The sequence below is a fragment of the Amia ocellicauda genome, chromosome 3 (genome assembly GCF_036373705.1).
Source record: "Amia ocellicauda isolate fAmiCal2 chromosome 3, fAmiCal2.hap1, whole genome shotgun sequence".
Taxonomy (NCBI): Eukaryota; Metazoa; Chordata; class Actinopteri; order Amiiformes; family Amiidae; genus Amia; species Amia ocellicauda.
In genome coordinates this window covers 30,768,031-30,786,339 of record NC_089852.1, presented here as the reverse complement: position 1 = coordinate 30,786,339, position 18,309 = coordinate 30,768,031, and the positions used below count along the sequence as shown (strand labels likewise).

Below are 18,309 nucleotides of genomic sequence, written 5' to 3'. Positions count from 1 at the left end.
TGTCCAGAGAGCAGTTGTGGGCTGCACTCCATCGCAGTTAATTAACCTGACGCTACCCTGCAGTCTTTCAGCCCTGGCGACCGCACGACTCACCCATTACAGGCACCGGACACTCTTAGAAACAAAACTAAAACAACAAGGACCAGCGGGTTTGTTCTGAGGCATCCTTCTCAATGCACCTGCAATTCTGTGATTCGCTGGTCCTCCCCTTTACTAGACCCGATCCCTGCCTTGTGTCCATGTCAGGGAGGTTTTGAAGGTAGATAGATATAGATATAGACATGTAGGCTTCCCTGTGACAGCTACTTCCAAACATCCCTTTAGGCGCAAACAAACTGCAAGAGACTTTATTCCAAAGCGTCTGGTTTTCAAACTACCAAGGAAACGCAACCCAGGACGGCCCAGTGGACACACAGCAGGGCTAAACAAACAAGGAGAAAATGCAGACAAAAGGCACACAACACGAGATAATGACCTGTTATGGACTACAACACATGTCCGCTGTGCTCCTGATTTACAGCGGTATCCTGTCTGACCCACAGGCCATGTTTCTGTCGTTGCTATAGTGGTGCTCATCTTTTGTATGGTCATCGGCTTTGTGCTTGACATGCAGAAGTGTCGATGACTGACTGGCCTCAAGTCTTCATTTCAGCGCATCACTTTGTGTTACCCCTCTTTTGCAACAGACCTGTTATTATATGACACTGGTGGTGGTGATGGTGGTGGTGGACTCTTTGAGAGGGTGGCCAGGGTGTTTGCATCTGCTCAGCACCCAGCACAGGATGGCTGCCTTTCCAGCACCAGCAAGAGAACAAAATATTAAGTTAAAGCAAATATCTCCAGCCCCCTGCCGCTCAGCGCTCACCACAGACCCCTCAGACACACCCAGCGTCCGGAAAACAAAAGAATGCGCTCTCCTTCGTTTTATTTTTTCTGGAGAAGGAGAGGACATAAGCGGCGAGTGGAGGGGGACCTGCAGCAGCACTGCAGAAACACCGTGGAGGACCGTGAAGATTAGTGTCTCTGAAAGGAGGCACAGGCTTCACTGGGAGACTCTGGCCTTGGCAGCGGCTCCTTGTTCTAAAATAAATCATCTCAGCAAAAAGACAAAACAAAAAGCTGCCATGTGGCATTTAAAGAGGCTGCCAGCACAACTCTGACCTGCAGAGTCTCTTCTCCTTTAAAATGACAGCTGTGTGAGTTTGCCCTACAGCTCTGGAGCACCTGCTGGCCTCTATCTGTACGCCCTGGCGGACTCACTCAATATACTCTTAATGAAGCTCCTGAAAGCTCCAGATGCCATAATCGCAGTAGATCATCTTAAATGGGTTTATTGCTCTGGGCTCCACTTGGATGGTGCAGGAAAAAAGAAAAAAAAAAAAGAAAAAAGAAAAAGCTCACGAGCCGCTTCTGAGAGGGTGACGGAGTGCGAGGGTCAGAACCGGACGGAACCCACAGAAGTGTGTGGTTCTCCACGGGCGTTTCGACGGCGTTTGTGCTCCTTCCTGTGCAGAGTGCTGGTCAGTGTCCCAGTCGCACGCTTTTGCAATCTGTGACACACATGCACACGCACACGAGTCCCAAGCGATCATCCTCAGTTGCAATCTCTGCGGGGGGAGGTGTTACAATGACAGACTAATATCAACACCGGGGGAGCTGAGTGAAGACCCTCCTAATTGAATGGAGCCGAACTGGGCTGCAGGCTCATGGACCCACCCCCAACACCTTCTCCTCTCCGCGGACGTGACCTCGTTAACGGGGAACTGGAGGATCGAGAGCATGATGCCTCGTTAACACGAGACTGCGCCCAGGCTTGGTCTCACTTTATTTTTGGCAAGTCGCATCTAAAACCAGCTTTATTCCTGTGGCTATAACAGCAATTAACACTCCAGAACAAGTGTCAAGAAGCCTGCCATGAATATATTAAGTCTCCTTTATTTATTTATTCATTTATTATTGCAGTATGCGGCTCCTCCTCCTCACGCCCAGAGAGCAGGAGGCAGAGCTACTGATCCTCAGGCAGACAGGTCGGCATACGTGACTGGGCAAGTCAACCCCTTTTGGTGCTGGTACGAGTTTCTCTAAAACAACACCTACAGCAAGCCTTGATACAAGTGCGTTAGTGCCGCTCCCCAGTGCAAGGACTGTGCACCGGGATCTTGAAGTGGGATCCCAGTCCCAGGAAAGGGGATCTTTATAGGCATACAATCAAAACAAACTCCGCGTCAATCTGCCCGACACCCACGTTCACATCAGCCATCAGAGGTCTGCAGAGATTTTAAGGTCGGATTCCAGATGCCTTTGACATCAGCTGTGTGAGAGAGGAAAGGAGCCCAGCTATGCCCATGGATACAATTCCAACAGGATATTTCCCTGTGCCTCTGCTCCTTGAATGTTGACGTTAGCAGACAGCGATATATCATTAGCCCTGACTCTACATTTTTTTGCTATGATTATTTATTTAGTTTTTACAGCGTATGATGTGTCAGGAAGCTTGCGATAGCTCTCTCAAAGGGCTTAAAGCTCTGATGCATTTATTACATCCATTAGATGTGCAGAGAGAGCAGGGTTTGCAGATTGCTGCTCGGGACGTAAACTCAATACTGCAGCTGAACCACTACAGCAGGGATTCAGAAATCAATACAGCCCATTTCCTGGCTGTTTTCATCCGATAAGTGGGGAGACACTGAGCTGGGGTGCTGACCAACTATTTTTAAATTGCAGAAGACCGTAAGAAGGATAACTGACTTATAATAGCTTTACATCCATCCCCACCCCCTCCAAAACCACAACCCCAAGTACAGTTAAGGCGGTCACGTCACACACACAGATGACAATCCACCGTCACGGATCAGAACTGCTCGACCTCAGGGAAACGATGAACAAGTAGGTAAGTAAAGAGCCCAGACACAAGCCATGTGGGGGAAGCTTCTTCTCGCTGAGCCGAGGACATACAGTGTTTGGTCAACAGAACAAAAATGAAACAATTGGGGAAAAAGAAAACAAAAGGACAACAACAAAAAAAACTTACACTGCAGGACAACGAATCGTCTTCTCCCATCGAGTCCTCCGCCACCTGGTGCCCATTCTGTGGGAACAAACGACAGACAGGACCTCAGGACAACAAACACACAACACATCACAGTTGCATGCACAGTGCCACACACACTGAGCTGGACTACAGCACCACTACACACAAACCCCAGCCAAACCATACCCCCCTCCACACAGTACTGCACCACACACACACCCAATACAGCAGGACTAGGTTCTGCAATTTAGTACCTTCCCAATACTTCTCAAACAACAACTACAATAATAATAATAAATCCTTCCAGGACAAGATCAACAATCCAGAGAATGAATGAACTTGAGGCAAATGGCAGAAACATGTACAAAATGAAGAAATAATAATACCTCTGAAAAACAAAAGCAAATCGCTTGTGAAAAACACTGGGGGGTGTAATCAGTTGCACACTCCTGATGTGTCAGGTAGGAAGAACGAGCAGCTACTGAGCCAGAAAAACAAAAACAAAAAAACAATAAACCGAATCTACTCAGGTGTTACAAAGTATAATAATAATTTGATGGTACTTTAATGCAACCGCTATAAAACCGACGATGTTAGTGATAAAACGCATCTTGTCTGTGCAGTGTACTGTAGCGATTTATTTACGTTTTAACTTTCACATTTTCAATTCTGCAAAGTAGTCTGGCTGCTGGTGTGAAGACTGCCAGTGATGACTTCTAATCAGACTGTACGAAGTCTCGGGTAGCAGGTTACAGAGGAGGAGGAGAGCGCAAAAAACACGCTTGCCCACAGTCCTGGCGATGCAGCACTACTCTAAAAATGCAGGGAGCATCACTCGGATTAAGGAGATCAGCTTGCAGAACTCCCAGATTGACACTCTGACGTTTTCAAAGTCTTATTGCAGGTCTGCCGCCCCAGTGTCTGTGCTTTGTCCTGCAATCGGTACCACTAAAGGAGAGGCTTGGGCCACAGTGCAGTCACTGCTCGCAGAGCACAAAAAAGGCTGCATCTTGTTAAAATGGAAGAGACGCCTTTCGTTTTCTTGCAGAGCGTGCTAACAGAACGTCTGACACCAATTTGAAGAGTTTGTGGGGGACAAAATGACAGTTATCCTCTAAAAAAAAACCTATAATCATAGATTTGCTTGCTCTCTCATACTCACACACATGCTGTAGGAGGAAATACTGGTAACAGTTTACAGAGTGTTTGATTGGAAACAGCCATGGAAACAAAGTTGTGTCAGCCCAGCCCTACCCTGCCTTGCACCCCCCCCACACACACTTTCTTCATTAGAATTAAGAAGGTGATCCCTTCAAAGCACTGCGCATGAAGCTGGGTGTTAGACCATCCTCAAAATTAAAGTGGTGAGTCTTATTTGTGGCACAGGGAAGGAAAGGTCTCCCACATGTCCTGTAGGACACCTAAGGAATAGCCACCATCTAAAGAAAAAATACTGCACACACAAGTCCAGACACGCAGGAAAATTACGTGGAGGGTTCTACCTTCATGCCAGGTTCGGTGCAATGAAGCACACTTGGAATTGCTTGGAACAATAGTGGGATGCTAATGGAATGTGACAGCGTCACAGGAATGGAATGACGCCCTTCCCACCTGACCTACAAGGCAGCTCCCCTTGATGTGTGAAGGCTGTGGAAATGGCAACTTCGGCGTTATATCATCAATCAAGACCAAGGACGCCATCGGGGAAACGTCTAGTGCTGCCTAAATATAGGTGGGCTCCCCGAGGAATAACGTCGTTGGAAGGTTGGGGGGGCATACCTGCATAAACAATGCGGATCATGGTCAGAACCTGGATCAGTACAATGTGCAGTCGTTACAAAACCTGTGCCCAGTGGTAGAGACGGAGCATCCCCGGCAACTTCCAGCGATCCCGAAACAATACACCCGCTCCGCCGGCAGAAGACTAATTACCACCCAATTAGTCTTAAGATTTCGAAATAAAATCAGATTGTTACACTAGCTGGCAGGTAACCAACAGATGAAACGTTTTCTTTTAATAACTGATCTTGATTTGCAATCTGTCTTAAAACACGCTTCGGGGAAGTCGTTGCGCAAGAGCGGCGCGCAGAGGTGCGCAATGTTTTGCTGCGGGGCGTGAGGGCAGGACTGCGCAGACAGTGCAGCTGCAGTGCGGGCTCTGCGCACAGAAACAAGTTCATGCGCAAACCGGGGCCACACTTTCCGCAGCTTCACTGTTATTTACAGACGGGTGACTACTGAGACTAGGGCATGTACAAGTACACACACACACATGGGAATGGGACCAGTGAACAGTAATCGTGCTACCCCCTTTCATAGATCAACCACATACACCTTTCACCAGGGTCAGCAGTTAATACGTACCGTATCAAGTCTGTGATCTAAGGAAGCCAAAGCAAAGTGAAGGGGTGTACATAAATGAATGCAACGTCCGTGACCGTTCTTCCTCCGACAGTAACTCGGTGATGCTGGGCAGAAAATACCCATCTGGACGCTACTCACACGCCCCGTCTGCACATCTCAAGTGAAGCTACAACTTGCATACAGTTGCCTTAAGGAATGAGTGTCCCGGGGCTGCCTACTACAGCACTACTCCAGCCCGACTGACTGTTTTCCCCACTACTACTACTACTACTACACACTCCGCGGGCTTTCACTCGCTCTCTCTGGGCTCTCCACTTCCTGCCCTGCGGCTCCGGGCTGTGTGTCCCGCTCGGCGCTGTCACCGGGGGCTGATTTGCGGGAGCACAGTGAAGGTGTGCCGCCAACTCACCTCGCTCTCCATGTTGGCCAGCGGCACCTTCTGCCACGGGTCTCCCAGCTGGGCGAGCGGCATCTCCGCCAGGCGAGAGGGGACCGATCACAACACGCCCCGGACGAGCGTCCAGCGCCGGCTCCGCGCAGGGCAGCAGAGGAGATCAAGCGGCCCGGGTGGGTGGCTGGCTGGGCCGGGGGGGAGGGTATGAACCGAAGCGGAAACAAGAGACAACAATCCGGTGTATTCCAGCCCTGTGATCGGAGCTCGTCTCTGCGGTCCCCCCTCTCTCTCTCTCTCTGTAACTCACTCACCCATTTCCGCCTTCCTCAATATGGCGCCGCCACTCGGTTCACCTGTCTGTCACAGCGAGGCCGGAGTGCCGCGTCAGCGCCGCGTCACACCGCGGGGAGGAGCCGCCCCCCGGCCCGGAGCGGCCGCCAGGTGAGAGGGTCGGGCCGGGGGGCTGCCGGGGGGCTGACGCGGGGTAGGCGGCGTGAGTCAGCGGCTGTAAGGCGAACTCAGCCAGCCAGCCCGGAGTGTGAGTGCAGGGTGTATATGAACAACTTTACACAGATAGTGCTGCACAGCCTGGATCTGTTTAACCGCAACTCTTCATCACCACCACCATCTTCACAAATACAATTCAGTATAAAGAAAATAAAAATGACTAGGCAAAACGAAACTACTACTACCACTGCTTTGTTATTCATATCATTTGGTGCTCTGGTCTAAAGATTCACATGAACTACTAAATGAGGGATTGTGATTTTTAAATACACTTTGTTTCGTAATGCTAATCTTAAACTAGTCCAAACCTATTTAGACTCCTTTAAAATCCCTAGAATCAAGTCTAGCCTAATCTAATCTCATCTAATCTGTAATGTAACTAAAGAAACATAACAGATACATGAGCCTAATCTGGTTTCCACACTGTATCTGTAGCCCAGCAGAACCAGGACCCCCAGCCCTGAGGTCTCACTAAGTGGCTTTCAAGGGTGTTTTGACATCCCACACGATCTCAGTGCGATTGTGATGCCTCTGTAAGGGATGTCCGCCACCATCCGAGCTGCTGGGGTGTGTTTCGGTGAGCAGGAGGGACAGTCACCCGACAGGTTTCCCTACTGGAGTGGCTGAAGCAGAGCTTGTGTGTAGTCCAGTCCCACTCGGGAACAGGCGTGTGGCACGGCTGTTGTGCCATCTATTGGATGAAAGGCGGAACTGCATGATCCCCCTGCACACGACCGTGCCACCTCACTGGGGACCTGTGCCCAGTGCCAGCACTCTTACGGGGACTACAACGGTACAGCGTATTGATCCAAACCAGTGCTTTAACAATTACTGTGAAATGTACACTGCCTCTCATATATACACACTACACACACACACTACGCTCACTGATACGCTCTCGATACGATGCTCTCTTGGCAGTTGGCAGCAATCCTACTTCCATAGAAGGCCGTGGATAGGCAGGGCAGTCCTGTCTGAGAGGAGGCTGGAGCTGGTGGCGAGCGTCTCCTGCGCATGATGTCCGGGGCTGAGGTTTGCTGTGCTGTGCTGAGTGGTATAGCGGGGCCACTGACACCCTGAGGACAGAGGCAGGGCCACAGCTGGACTCCATGTAAATACCACAATTCGCCACTCTTCATCTTATCGTTACTATTTTTATTGTCCGTTGAATGATTTTGTCTGTGTTTTTAATCGGATGCAGCAAAACAGAACACAGAAAATGTGGATAGGTTATTTACTGCCTGTGAGGCCGATGCAGCATAAAATCTACTTAGCTGACATCGCTGACAGTTAGTTAGTTGTCGTTTTGAGCCACACTATAAAATTCTGGCCTGCAAACTTCCCAGTAAATAATTGACTTGATCAGGGAGTCCTGGCTCTCCCCTGAGCACAGTTCGGAGACCGACAAGTGATGTTAAAGCATCGCTTCGAGACCAGATGGGATGGCAAAGCTTGTGCTCAGTGGAGGTTTGGACATGACTCAGAGCTGCCAGTGGGGGGGGGTGGCATTGATCTGGGCCGGGCTCATTGTGTTTGCTAACATTTGTGTAGGTTGAGACATTTTAAAATATTGAATGGCTCCATGCTGACTGTACCCTGCCCTCTCAGCTCGTGTCGTGCTTCACTGTGTACCTCTCTCAGTCTAGACTTTCCCCCGATTTCACTGCTCCTTTATTGCGCTACGGAGTCCCGTCACCGAGCTGCTCCAGGGTGGACTCTGACAAGGGAACCCCTCCCCGTCTGAAACCCTAGTGCAGGACTGTGCTGCTTCCCCCCAGGTGGCGCTCCTGCTCCCAGCTCTGTCCTCGGCCTCAGTTTCCCAGGAGGACTGTCCGGAGAGGGGGCTGCGGCTCTGCAAGAACTTTGCAGCTGTGCGTGACTGCTGAGGTTCCCAAGGCCAGACTTCAGCACATCCAGGGTCCTTCTGTCTCCTGGAGATCTCACTTCCTCCGGGCCAGATGGGCCGCGGCCGAGGGATGGTCAGGCTCTTCCACCCGCAAGATTAAAATGGCTTCAACATGGAAGTATTATTATATTTTCTTATCCAGGGTGACTTACAATACAGCTCTGGAAAAAAATAAGAGACCACTTAACATTGATTTCTGAACTTGGAGTGGTCTCTCAATTTTTTCCAGAGCTGTATATCATATTATTTTTAAATACAATGACCCATTTATACAGCTGGGTTTTTACTGGAGCAATCTATGTACAGTGCCTTACTCAAGTGTACAGCAGCAGTGCCCCCCACCTGGGATTGAAATGACTCTCCACTCAGGAGTCCAGAGCCCTCGCCATTACTCCACACTGCTGCCCTAGAGAGACTTTTTTTATCTGTTTTTGTTGCCCTGGTGCAAAATGTGCTCCTTTCCTGGGGCTCGACACGTACAAACTTGTGGTGATAAAAAGAAAAAAGAAAAGAAAGAAAGAAAGAGCAGTAAAATCCTGCCAATCAAATCAGGATGGCAGTTTGCAGATGGTGGTTTTGCTGGCGGAAGTGAGAGCTCGTTTTGTGTATCATAGGGAAGCAGGGCCTGGCCAGTAGGACGCTGGCATCTGGCAGGACAGCTGGGTATTGACCCCTGAACCAAGTCACCTCCAGAGCTTGACTTTATTTTCCACACGAGGCACTCAGGCAGGCCACAGCCTTCCTCGCTCTTTAAAACGTCTTAGCCAGCACCTTTTCTTTTTTCCTCCAACAGCGATGGAACTTATGCAACTTCTGTAACTTGATGTGATACAGTATCCGTGTAGATTTTACTGATAGACAGTGGCTTTCCTGGAGATACAGACAACATCAGCAACACACAAAATGTCCAGGAAAGTGGCACGTCACAATCTAACGGTGGGATTTTGCAACTTGTTCAAATTCAGATATATGTATCTCTGTATATGTGCGTGTGTCTGTGTTTGTGTGTGTCTATATGCATCTATATGCAGCTCGGAAAAAAATAAGTTCAGAAATCAATGTACATTTTTTCCAGAGCTGTATGTGTATATGTGTGCGTGTGTATGTGTGTGTGCCTGCCTCTGTGTGTGTTTGCATTAATTAATCAAAGTCAAGTGTTCATGAATGACCATGTTTGCATATCTGGTGCGTGGGAAAATAAAACCTGTCTCTGTAATTGATTATAACACACAGAGACTCACAGGTTTGGGGCATGGTGTCTCACAACGTCTCCAGGTGCCCATCAGAGAAATGGTTCGGAGGGGGTCAGTCATGTGATCGGGGGCGTCCTGGACAGGGTTCAGAGGGCTGCCATGCTGCCCTGCGCTCCTCCCGACTGTACCTTTAAGAGCCCAGGCCTGCTCGGTGCACATGAATGGCAATTTCGTCAGCTCTGTGAGCGGTATGTGTCATGCAGCTGAGTCACCGCCCCCCCACCCCCCCCACTCTTTCCGTCTTTCTCCCTTCCTCCCTCTCTCTGTCTCTCTCTCTCCTTCTCACCCTCCCTCTTTCCCTCTTTCTCTATCTCTCTCCCTCTCACCCTCCCTCTTTCTCTCTCTCACCCTCCCGCCCTCTTTATCTCTTTCCCCCTCCCTCCCTCCCTCTGTCAGAAGCAGTGGGTGTTATTGCAAAACCTTTAAGCCCCAGTCAGGAGAGTCGGGGGAAAAGAAAAAGGTTCATGAATGAAGAAAAACAAACGCAAACAAACCGAACAGAAATCTCAGAAACGCGATGATGTCACCCTCAGAGCTGGCTCACTGAGAAGAGCAGCTGAAGACTGTGTTTAACAGCAGATTACTTTTCTTCCACTGGAGGAATCCCCCCCCCCAACACCGAGTGAGTTGATGGAAGAATGTAATGGCCCTGAATCAATTACCAAGCAATCAATGAAGTTGCAGCGATGCGTTGAGTCACTCTGGCACAGGGGGGTAAAAATCCATCTCAGATAACTGCCCTGTCTCATTATATCCCTGCCATCAGCCAAGCCAAGCAGCATTCTGTGCTCTGACGTAACATTCGTGGATTATTTCATAAGCGTTTATGACATGTTTTGGTTTTGGTTGGTTTCTTTACAGCATGGAAATGATCGGACTCCAGACAAAGAGAGAAAGAAAAACCACCCGCCCCCTCCGTCCAGAATCAATCCCACTGAGTCCTGCCGTGCAGACTGCAGTCTACAGTGCTGTACCCACAACAGGTGCCCTCTCACAACGCGGCCTCTCTCCCCAAGGTTGCCCTGTGATCTTCCTGCCACATGCACCGAGAGAGCGCCGGCTGGGGATTATCATGCTTCTCAGCTGGAAACAGAATTGCAGTTCTGAGGTTTTTGCTAATTCATTTGGACACCCCCCACGCTGCAGGGTTGCCCCCTCCCTGCTCCAGCTGCTTTACTCCAGGGGTGGTGCGTAACCGGAATTGATTGACCTATTCAGATCTGCTGTTGGATTCCCTGTGCTGGTCCAGAGCAGTTTCACCGCCGATCACAGCTGGGAGACTATAGTTCACACGCTCCTCAACAGGGGCAGCGTGTTCATATATTCAATTCAATTCAATTCAGCACCTAGCGAAATGAAACCTCATTCCAATCAAGTGCAGCTGGATATTGGATCGAGTTGCGCCCCACAGCAGGAGACACACGAGGGACAGTTAAAGTAATCAGGTCACTTGAACGAAGATTGAAAGAGGGGACAGATATAGTTAGTAGTTTGCTAAGGTAGTGTGGTGATTTTCCGATTCATGTTTTATAGATGAGTCTATACCAGTGACATGGCCGACGCGTTTGAAGTGATGGCCAGTTAGCCAGAGTGTAGAGATCACAGTGATGAGAGCGGAAAGGAGAGCCAGGGACAAATCGTATAGCAGAGTGATATTCAACATCCGGCTTCTTAAGGGCTGAATTAGAAGCAGCTTTGTAAATAACATCCCCAAAATAGAAATGAGTAGTACTGACATCTTGACCAGTAAATACTTTGCTGGGCGTGTAAAGCAAGATTTATTCCGATAAAGAAAGCCAAGTCTATTTCGAACTTTCGACTGTAGTTTGGTGATATGGGTTTAAATGTTAATGCACTGTTTAACCAAATACCTAGATACTTGTATATTTCTACCTGGTCAAGCCCAGTGTTGTTAAAAATACCAATTCTACAGCCCTGCTCAAAGCCTGCAGGATTAGTACGATTTGCACGTCCCCTACTAAATAACACATTTAGTTTTTTCCACATTGAGCAGTAGACGGAAATCATAAAAAAGACTTGAATTTGATTGAAGCTACTTTGCAAATTAGATTGTACTGAAGAGAGAGTGGGTCTAAATGAATAAAGAATAGTGTCATCCGCATAAAGATGGATATGAGAGTAATCTATACCCTGGGAAATATTATTAATATAAATAAAAAAAAGAGAAGGGCCCGGTATCAAACCTTGTGGCAAACGCTTAGAAACCTGTTGCGATTGTGTTATAAAACTATGCGATTTTACACATTTGTTTCAATTGAACAGGTAGTTCTGAAACCAGGCAATAGAGTCCCCATCAAAGCCATTGCTACATAGCTTATCCGATAAAACTGAATGATCGACAGTACCAAAAGCCTTTCATAGATCAATAAAAATAGCAGCACAACACTATTTTGTGTCCAGACCCATAGTTACATCATTCATATACAGTATATTGTGCTCGTAAACACAACATACATCCTAATGACACGCATGTGCCCACATATGTATACTGTATCAGTAGAAAAGAGCATTCAAATAAAACAGCAATACAAAATAGAAACACCACACACTTTTACTCTTGATTAAAGGGGAAAAAGAAACAGACGTTACATTAAAATTCAGGTTAAGTCCTGTTCTTCAGAACCCGATCCAGGCAGATCTCCACTGTGCAACGAGAGGAAGGAATCCCCATATTAGGCCACAGGGCGGTGTGATCCAGATCTCCAGGCCCGGTACGATGCTCGTCACCATCACTCGTCAGTAATTGCCATCTGATTCATCAACCACATGTCAAACCTTGCTGTCCCGGCAACCACGCCACAACACGGCGCTCAGAAAAGAAGCAACAGAAAGGGTTATAGCGGCAGCTGAGTCATGACAAACAAGGGGGGGATTCATTTATTCTCTTTAAATTGTCTCAATTCTTCTTATTTTATCTTATTTTTTCAGTCTTCAGATCTTCCTCCCTCACAAACATGGTTAAGTATAGTGTAGCATGGTATAAACATGGTAAAAATAGGATCAAGTGTAGAGTGGTGTAGCATGCTAAAAACATGGTAAAGTATAGTAAACACACGAACACAGACTATACGGGCCAAAGACTGCACTCAGATGTCTCGTATGACACAGCATACAGGACTGATACTCACTAATGCTGATACACTAAAACACTGTAGCATGCATACACTTTTACTAAACGACACACTGTAATCTCACACAGCAGCATGGACTCTGACCTGCCTGCTGTTATCTGATCATGTTTTTGATACAGTTCGCCACATGACGCACTACTGTTTTACCAAAGTGCAGCACACTACATTGGACTGCATGTTTTCACATCTAGACTAATAATAATAATAATAATGAAATGTGAAGAACATCACTGCACAAACTAATTCTGCACAATTAGGGAAACTGGTGCTTTACTCAGAATATTTGAAGAATTAGGGCGCCGCCCAGTGGTAGGACGCTATCATTTCATTTCAGTGTGCAGTCTGCTGTGAATCGAGGCCCTTTTCACAAGCCTGACCGCTGCCAAGTGCGTTGGCTGATTAAACCAACCTATTGCGAGATACCATGACACCTGCACCAAAATAGACAGCCTGATCCACTGCCTCCCGGAGTGACAAGTATCCAAGGTGATTCATGAACACAATGTGAGATTATATGTGTGTGTGTGTGTGTGTGTGTGTGTGTGTGTTCATGGGACTTAGTAGATACTGAGAATGTGTTTTTTCTGTTTATTATAATGAAGATGATGATTACTGATCAGTGTGGAGTACCCCCAAGTCTAATTAATCATAACCCCTTTCATATGCAAACACGAGCCAATTAATGACATAAAGAATGCTACAGGACAGGCAAAAAGTGTGTTACACAAACATCTTATGGGAGCAAGAAAAGTCATACAAAGGCTGAAAAGTATCATATGGGACTGAAAATACTCATAGATAAAAAGTGTCCTAGTGGACAAAACCGTGCCTAGGGGACAATCAAAATGCTTCAGTATTATTGCACAGTTAGCTGTTGCAGGTTTTGGCTAAATGCTTGTCATAGAGGTCATATTATTTATAGAAGTCATGTCATCATCTGTTGCCCTAGAGAAGTTTATCAGCTTTGAGTCTTGGGTTTTTGGTTTGATTCCTAACCTTCTACCGGTGGTAATGTTCACTAAACATTAAATAATTAAAATAAAGGTATGTGCAGCCCTCGTCTTGGAGATCAACAGCACAGTATAGTACTGCAGGGATCTGGAGCACAGGTCCTGCAGAGAAACAGTACACACACACACACACACACACACACACACACACACACACACACACACACACACACACACTGAATGTAATTGTATTCTGCACTCTGGCTGTACTCTATAACTCCATCAGACGAAAGGCCAGGACTTTGGCAGGAGAAGTGAAAGAGAAGCCTTAGGCTACTTTAGTGAGAAGCATTACACTACATACAGGGCTTGGGAGCGTGGAGCCTTGTCCCCTTACAGAGAAGGGTCAACTTGAGCAAGAAATGTCAGGAAAAAGGGTTTAATTCCATGCCTGCAAGACAAGTATTGAGTGCACAGGGTTGATTAGAACAAACAAAAATGAAAAAAATAAAATAATTAAAAAACATGAATAACAATAGCAATTGCTCAATTTCAATGCAACGGATTAAGAAAAAAAAAAGGCTTTCCAGTTAACCATGAGCCGGGAAGGGTCTGATACAAACAAACACACATGGAGCACAAACACATGGGGTCAGTGGCTGCGTCCCAAATCACACACTTGCTCCCTACACCCTTGGAGAAGTGTACACTTGGCGTGATGTCATGCTGACGTCTCAGTACTTGAGTGCGTGAGGGTGTAGGTGCAGGGTGTTAAATGGGACACACTTCAGCATCAGCATTCAGCACCTTTACCTTTGATTCAGAAAGAAGCTATGCAATCTTTTCTTGTCACATTGTAGTAGGTACCACAACTGTACTTTCTAATCATATATACACTGATCAGCCATAACATTATGACCACTGACAGGTGACGTGAATAACACTGATAATCTCGTTATCATGGCACCTGTCAGTGGGTGGGATATATTAGGCAGCAAGTGAACATTTTGTCCTCAAAGTTGATGTGTTAGAAGCAGGAAAAATGGGCAGCGTAAGGATCTGAGCGACTTTGACAAGGGCCACATTGTGATGGCTAGACGACTGGGTCAGAGCATCTCCAAAACTGCAGCTCTTGTGGGGTGTTCCCGGTCTGCAGTGGTCAGTACCTATCAAAAGTGGCCCAAGGAAGGAAAAGCGGTGAACCGGCGACAGAGTCATGGGCGGCCAAGGCTCATTGAAGTACGTGGGGAGCGAAGGCTGGCCTGTGTGGTTCGATCCGACAAGACGAGCTACTGTAGCTCAAATTGCTGAAAAAGTGAATGCTGGTTCTGATAGAAAGGTGTCAGAACACACAGTGCATCGTAGTTTGTTGCGTATGGGGCTGCGTAGCTGCAGACCAGTCAGGGTGCCCATGCTGACCCCTGTCCACTGCCGAAAGCGCCTACAATGGGCACGTGAGCATCAGAACTGGACCACGGAGCAATGGAAGAAGGTGGCCTGGTCTGATGAATCACGAGTTCAAGGTGTTGACTTGGCCTCCAAATTCCCCAGATCTCTATCCAATCGAGCATCTGTGGGATGTGCTGGACAAACAAGTCCGATCCATGGAGGCCCCACCTCGCAACTTACAGGACTTAAAGGATCTGCTGCTAACGTCTTGGTGCCAGATACCACAGCACACCTTCAGAGGTCTAGTGGAGTCCATGCCTCGACGGGTCAGGGCTGTTTTGGCGGCAAAAGGGGGACCTACACAATATTAGGCGTGTGGTCATTATGTTATGGCTGATCGGTGTAAATCATCATTATAGATTAATGATATATTATCTATTTGACTAGCTGTATCATGTAATGAAAATGGATTAAACAAAGATAAAGACTCGTTGAAAGCTTAGGCAGCACTGTTTAGTAGTGGTTAGGGATTTAGACTCATAACTGGATGGTTGTGGGTTCAAATCCCTGGTGGAGCCGTGCTGTTGTACCCTTGAGCAGGTACTTCACTTAGATGGCTCCAGTAAAATGCCCAGCTGTATAAATGGGTACAAATGTATGTCACCCTGGATAAGAGCATCAGCTAAATGACAAATAATGTAATGTTTTAATTTAGCCGACACCCCTTTTAATGGACAGATCGTCTTTCGCTTCGTCTGTCTTTACACCGCCGATATAAGTGCCGTGCACCACGGGCTCACCTTTAATTAGCTGATTAAAACCTCTAATGTGTATTTCCATATAATCCATAGTACTTTTAAAAAGTTAAATATGCGCCATTTCACAGTATATCCTGTATGCCACAGACTATATGTTGTGAAAGGAACAGGTAAGATCCCATTTGAAAGTGTTCACTCAGTGAAATTAGTGTATTTATCAACTGAAGGGTAGGGGGAAAGAGTGAAGGCTATGCATGCGCTTTCACCTCCTTCACATGTCTACTGTATATTACGAGCTGTATAATTATATTTTTAAAAAGCATTTGCGATAATTCAGTTTGCTTTTGTTGCAGTTTATGTGAAACTACATTCGTTACGATACAGCAATCTATTCCTATACCGGTTATGGTGCTTCTCCACTGAGCCGAGGCCGGGACTTGGCCCTCGGGGTCCAGCAGGCCCGAATCACCCAGAGGCGGTGATGTGTCAGCAGGACCACAAGAGGGAGCCATTGAGCTCTGTAAAAAACACGACTGTGGTAATTAACTAGAATTACACAGATAACGCCATAATCAACAATAATTAAGAGATAGTGAGATTATATAACGGTTAACGAATATAATTAGAACAGTGCAAATCAGGAGAACTGTCTGCCAGGAGGAGTAGACAGGGTTTAGGCTGATCTGGTCCCTTTCCCCCCTTTTCAATGAGAGTTTGATCATATTTTAAGAAACTATTTTAATAAAATGAGCACATTTGTCACCACCTCTCTGAATCCCTCTGATTCCCTGGGGGCCCGAGGATTTTAGTGTTTTGGAAAGCGGTTTTGTCTTTTGCTCATTGAGTTGCCAGACTCCGGTCTCCGCAGGACCAGGCCGCGCCCCAGTGCACACGCTGCCTGACGTCTGTGTCTGGCAAATGCAGATAAACTACGAAGGGTGCAAAGCAGTGAACGCACCGATGAACTCACCTGAGGTGTATAATTTTAATGTGCCTGTGGAGGCGACGAAAGGTAGAGCTTAACAGATGGAGAGTTAAAAAAAAAATACATGATTGTAATTTTCTTCCCACGTCATCCACAAAAAACAAACCACAAAACAAATGAATCCAGACTTGAATAAACAAGCCACAGCAGGCCGAAAGGTGTTTCTAAAGGGTCCTGGAGGGGGAATCCCAAGTGAACCCCTGATGCTGACCTGCCTCCCTCCCATGCCACTTCTCTGGGTGCTCTGGGTCTCCTCAAAGCATCCCACACGGCCAGGCAGTGGACTGTGTAGGCTGCGGCGATGCACAGTGGTTTCCTGCTCTAAAAACCTGCCCTTACTGCTTTGATTTGCACTGTGTGGGTCAGCACCGGAGGAGGCAAGCAGGCCCCCCAGGATTGTCTCCGACCGTCTCTGTCTGCGGAAGTTCACTCCAGGCTGACGTTTTTGCTCGCCGGCACGATGTGTCAGAACAGATGTTTTGTTTTTCGTCGTGTCCGAAACTCAAAGACCCCAATTAAATCCACCCTTTGGGGGAAAGGAGCAGAGTTTGTAATTTTGCAGTCCGCAGGCATGTGTCTATGAATAGCTGAAGCCCCACGCCTGGTTTCTGCTGCACCCAGGTTTAAAGCGGCTGGCAGGCCAGGCTGACCTCAGAGCGAGGGGTCAGGAGCACAGTGGATGAGGCACAACCTCCCGATTTATCGTGCAGCGGAGCAGGTGGGCTGTCCAGGAAAGGTGCCTCTCAAGATCCTACATAAACCACGAATACGGCAAATTGAAATTCGAGAACTGCAGCAACAACAGCAGCAGAAACGGCGATCGATGTCTTTATAAAATCATCCCCTTCTGTATGTTGAGTGATTTTTCTCTAATGCATGTACAGTGGTGAGCAGTGCTGTGCCACGGCTCCTGGGACGCGGGTTCGATTCCGTCCTTGGTGCCTGTGTGGAGTAGGCCTGTTCTGCCCGGTCTTCTCCCACAGCCTGGAGACCGGCTGCTGAGGCTGATTGCCTGCTCTAAATGGCCCTGTTGTTATGAGTATGTGTTCATACTGCCCTTCAGCGGCCTGCTGTCCTGTCTGGGGTGGACCCTTTTTTTTCCACCCTCTGTCCACCTGCCCGGGCTCTGACTCACTGCAACCCTGTGCTGGATGAAAAGCTTATATAAAATGGATACATTGATGGATGGATGTATTTCAAAATGAATGTTCACCCACAAAAACAACAGTCTTATATAGGAACAACACACACAAAAAAACATCTGATATTACCCACAGTCCACAGCTCCCTGTTCTGTATTTGTCACCGCACACCAGGTTTGATTGATCACTGTGCTGTGACGATCAATAAAGCATGACTAATTAAATTGGGTGTGGGGGAGGGGGGCTGTTGAGAAAAAACTAAACAAAAGCTCAGAATAACCAGAGCTCCAGTTGCCCTCCTCCAGTTTGCTTCTGTGCGTTAATGAGGAGTGCTTTCAAATGGCTGCTCCTCTCAGGGTGAGTGCTGTGCGGGGGTGACCGGGCAGGCAGAGGAGCTGCGCAGCCCGCAACTGGGAATCGCAGGGGCTGCAGGGGCTGTTTCTGGGGCCTCGGCCCGTCCTGTGTTGGATCCTGCCTG

The 18,309-nt window shown here is 47.5% G+C and overlaps 1 protein-coding gene and 1 long non-coding RNA gene across 3 annotated transcripts in view; one reads left to right on the top strand and one right to left on the bottom strand.

Annotated features, from left to right (window-relative positions):
* Positions 1–6,126, bottom strand: part of LOC136746499 (ribosomal protein S6 kinase alpha-3) — a 38,834-nt gene extending 32,708 nt beyond the window's left edge. The window contains exons 1-2 of one of the 2 annotated variants that reach the window (XM_066699032.1): positions 5,805–6,126; positions 3,032–3,088 (exon numbers count right to left, since the gene is read on the bottom strand). In XM_066699032.1, coding sequence (XP_066555129.1) covers positions 3,032–3,088; positions 5,805–5,867 — 120 coding nt within the window. In that variant the 5' untranslated portion in view covers positions 5,868–6,126. Of the gene's footprint in view, positions 1–3,031; positions 3,089–5,395; positions 5,635–5,804 lie in introns of those variants that run through there. The other variant, XM_066699031.1, reaches the window with a different exon arrangement.
* Positions 6,127–8,048: 1,922 nt separating this feature from the next.
* On the top strand, positions 8,049–11,581 carry LOC136746498 (uncharacterized). The gene is made up of 3 exons (XR_010816400.1): positions 8,049–9,138; positions 9,436–9,643; positions 10,317–11,581. It is a non-coding gene; the product is annotated as an uncharacterized LOC136746498 (long non-coding RNA).
* Positions 11,582–18,309: the final 6,728 nt, after the last annotated feature.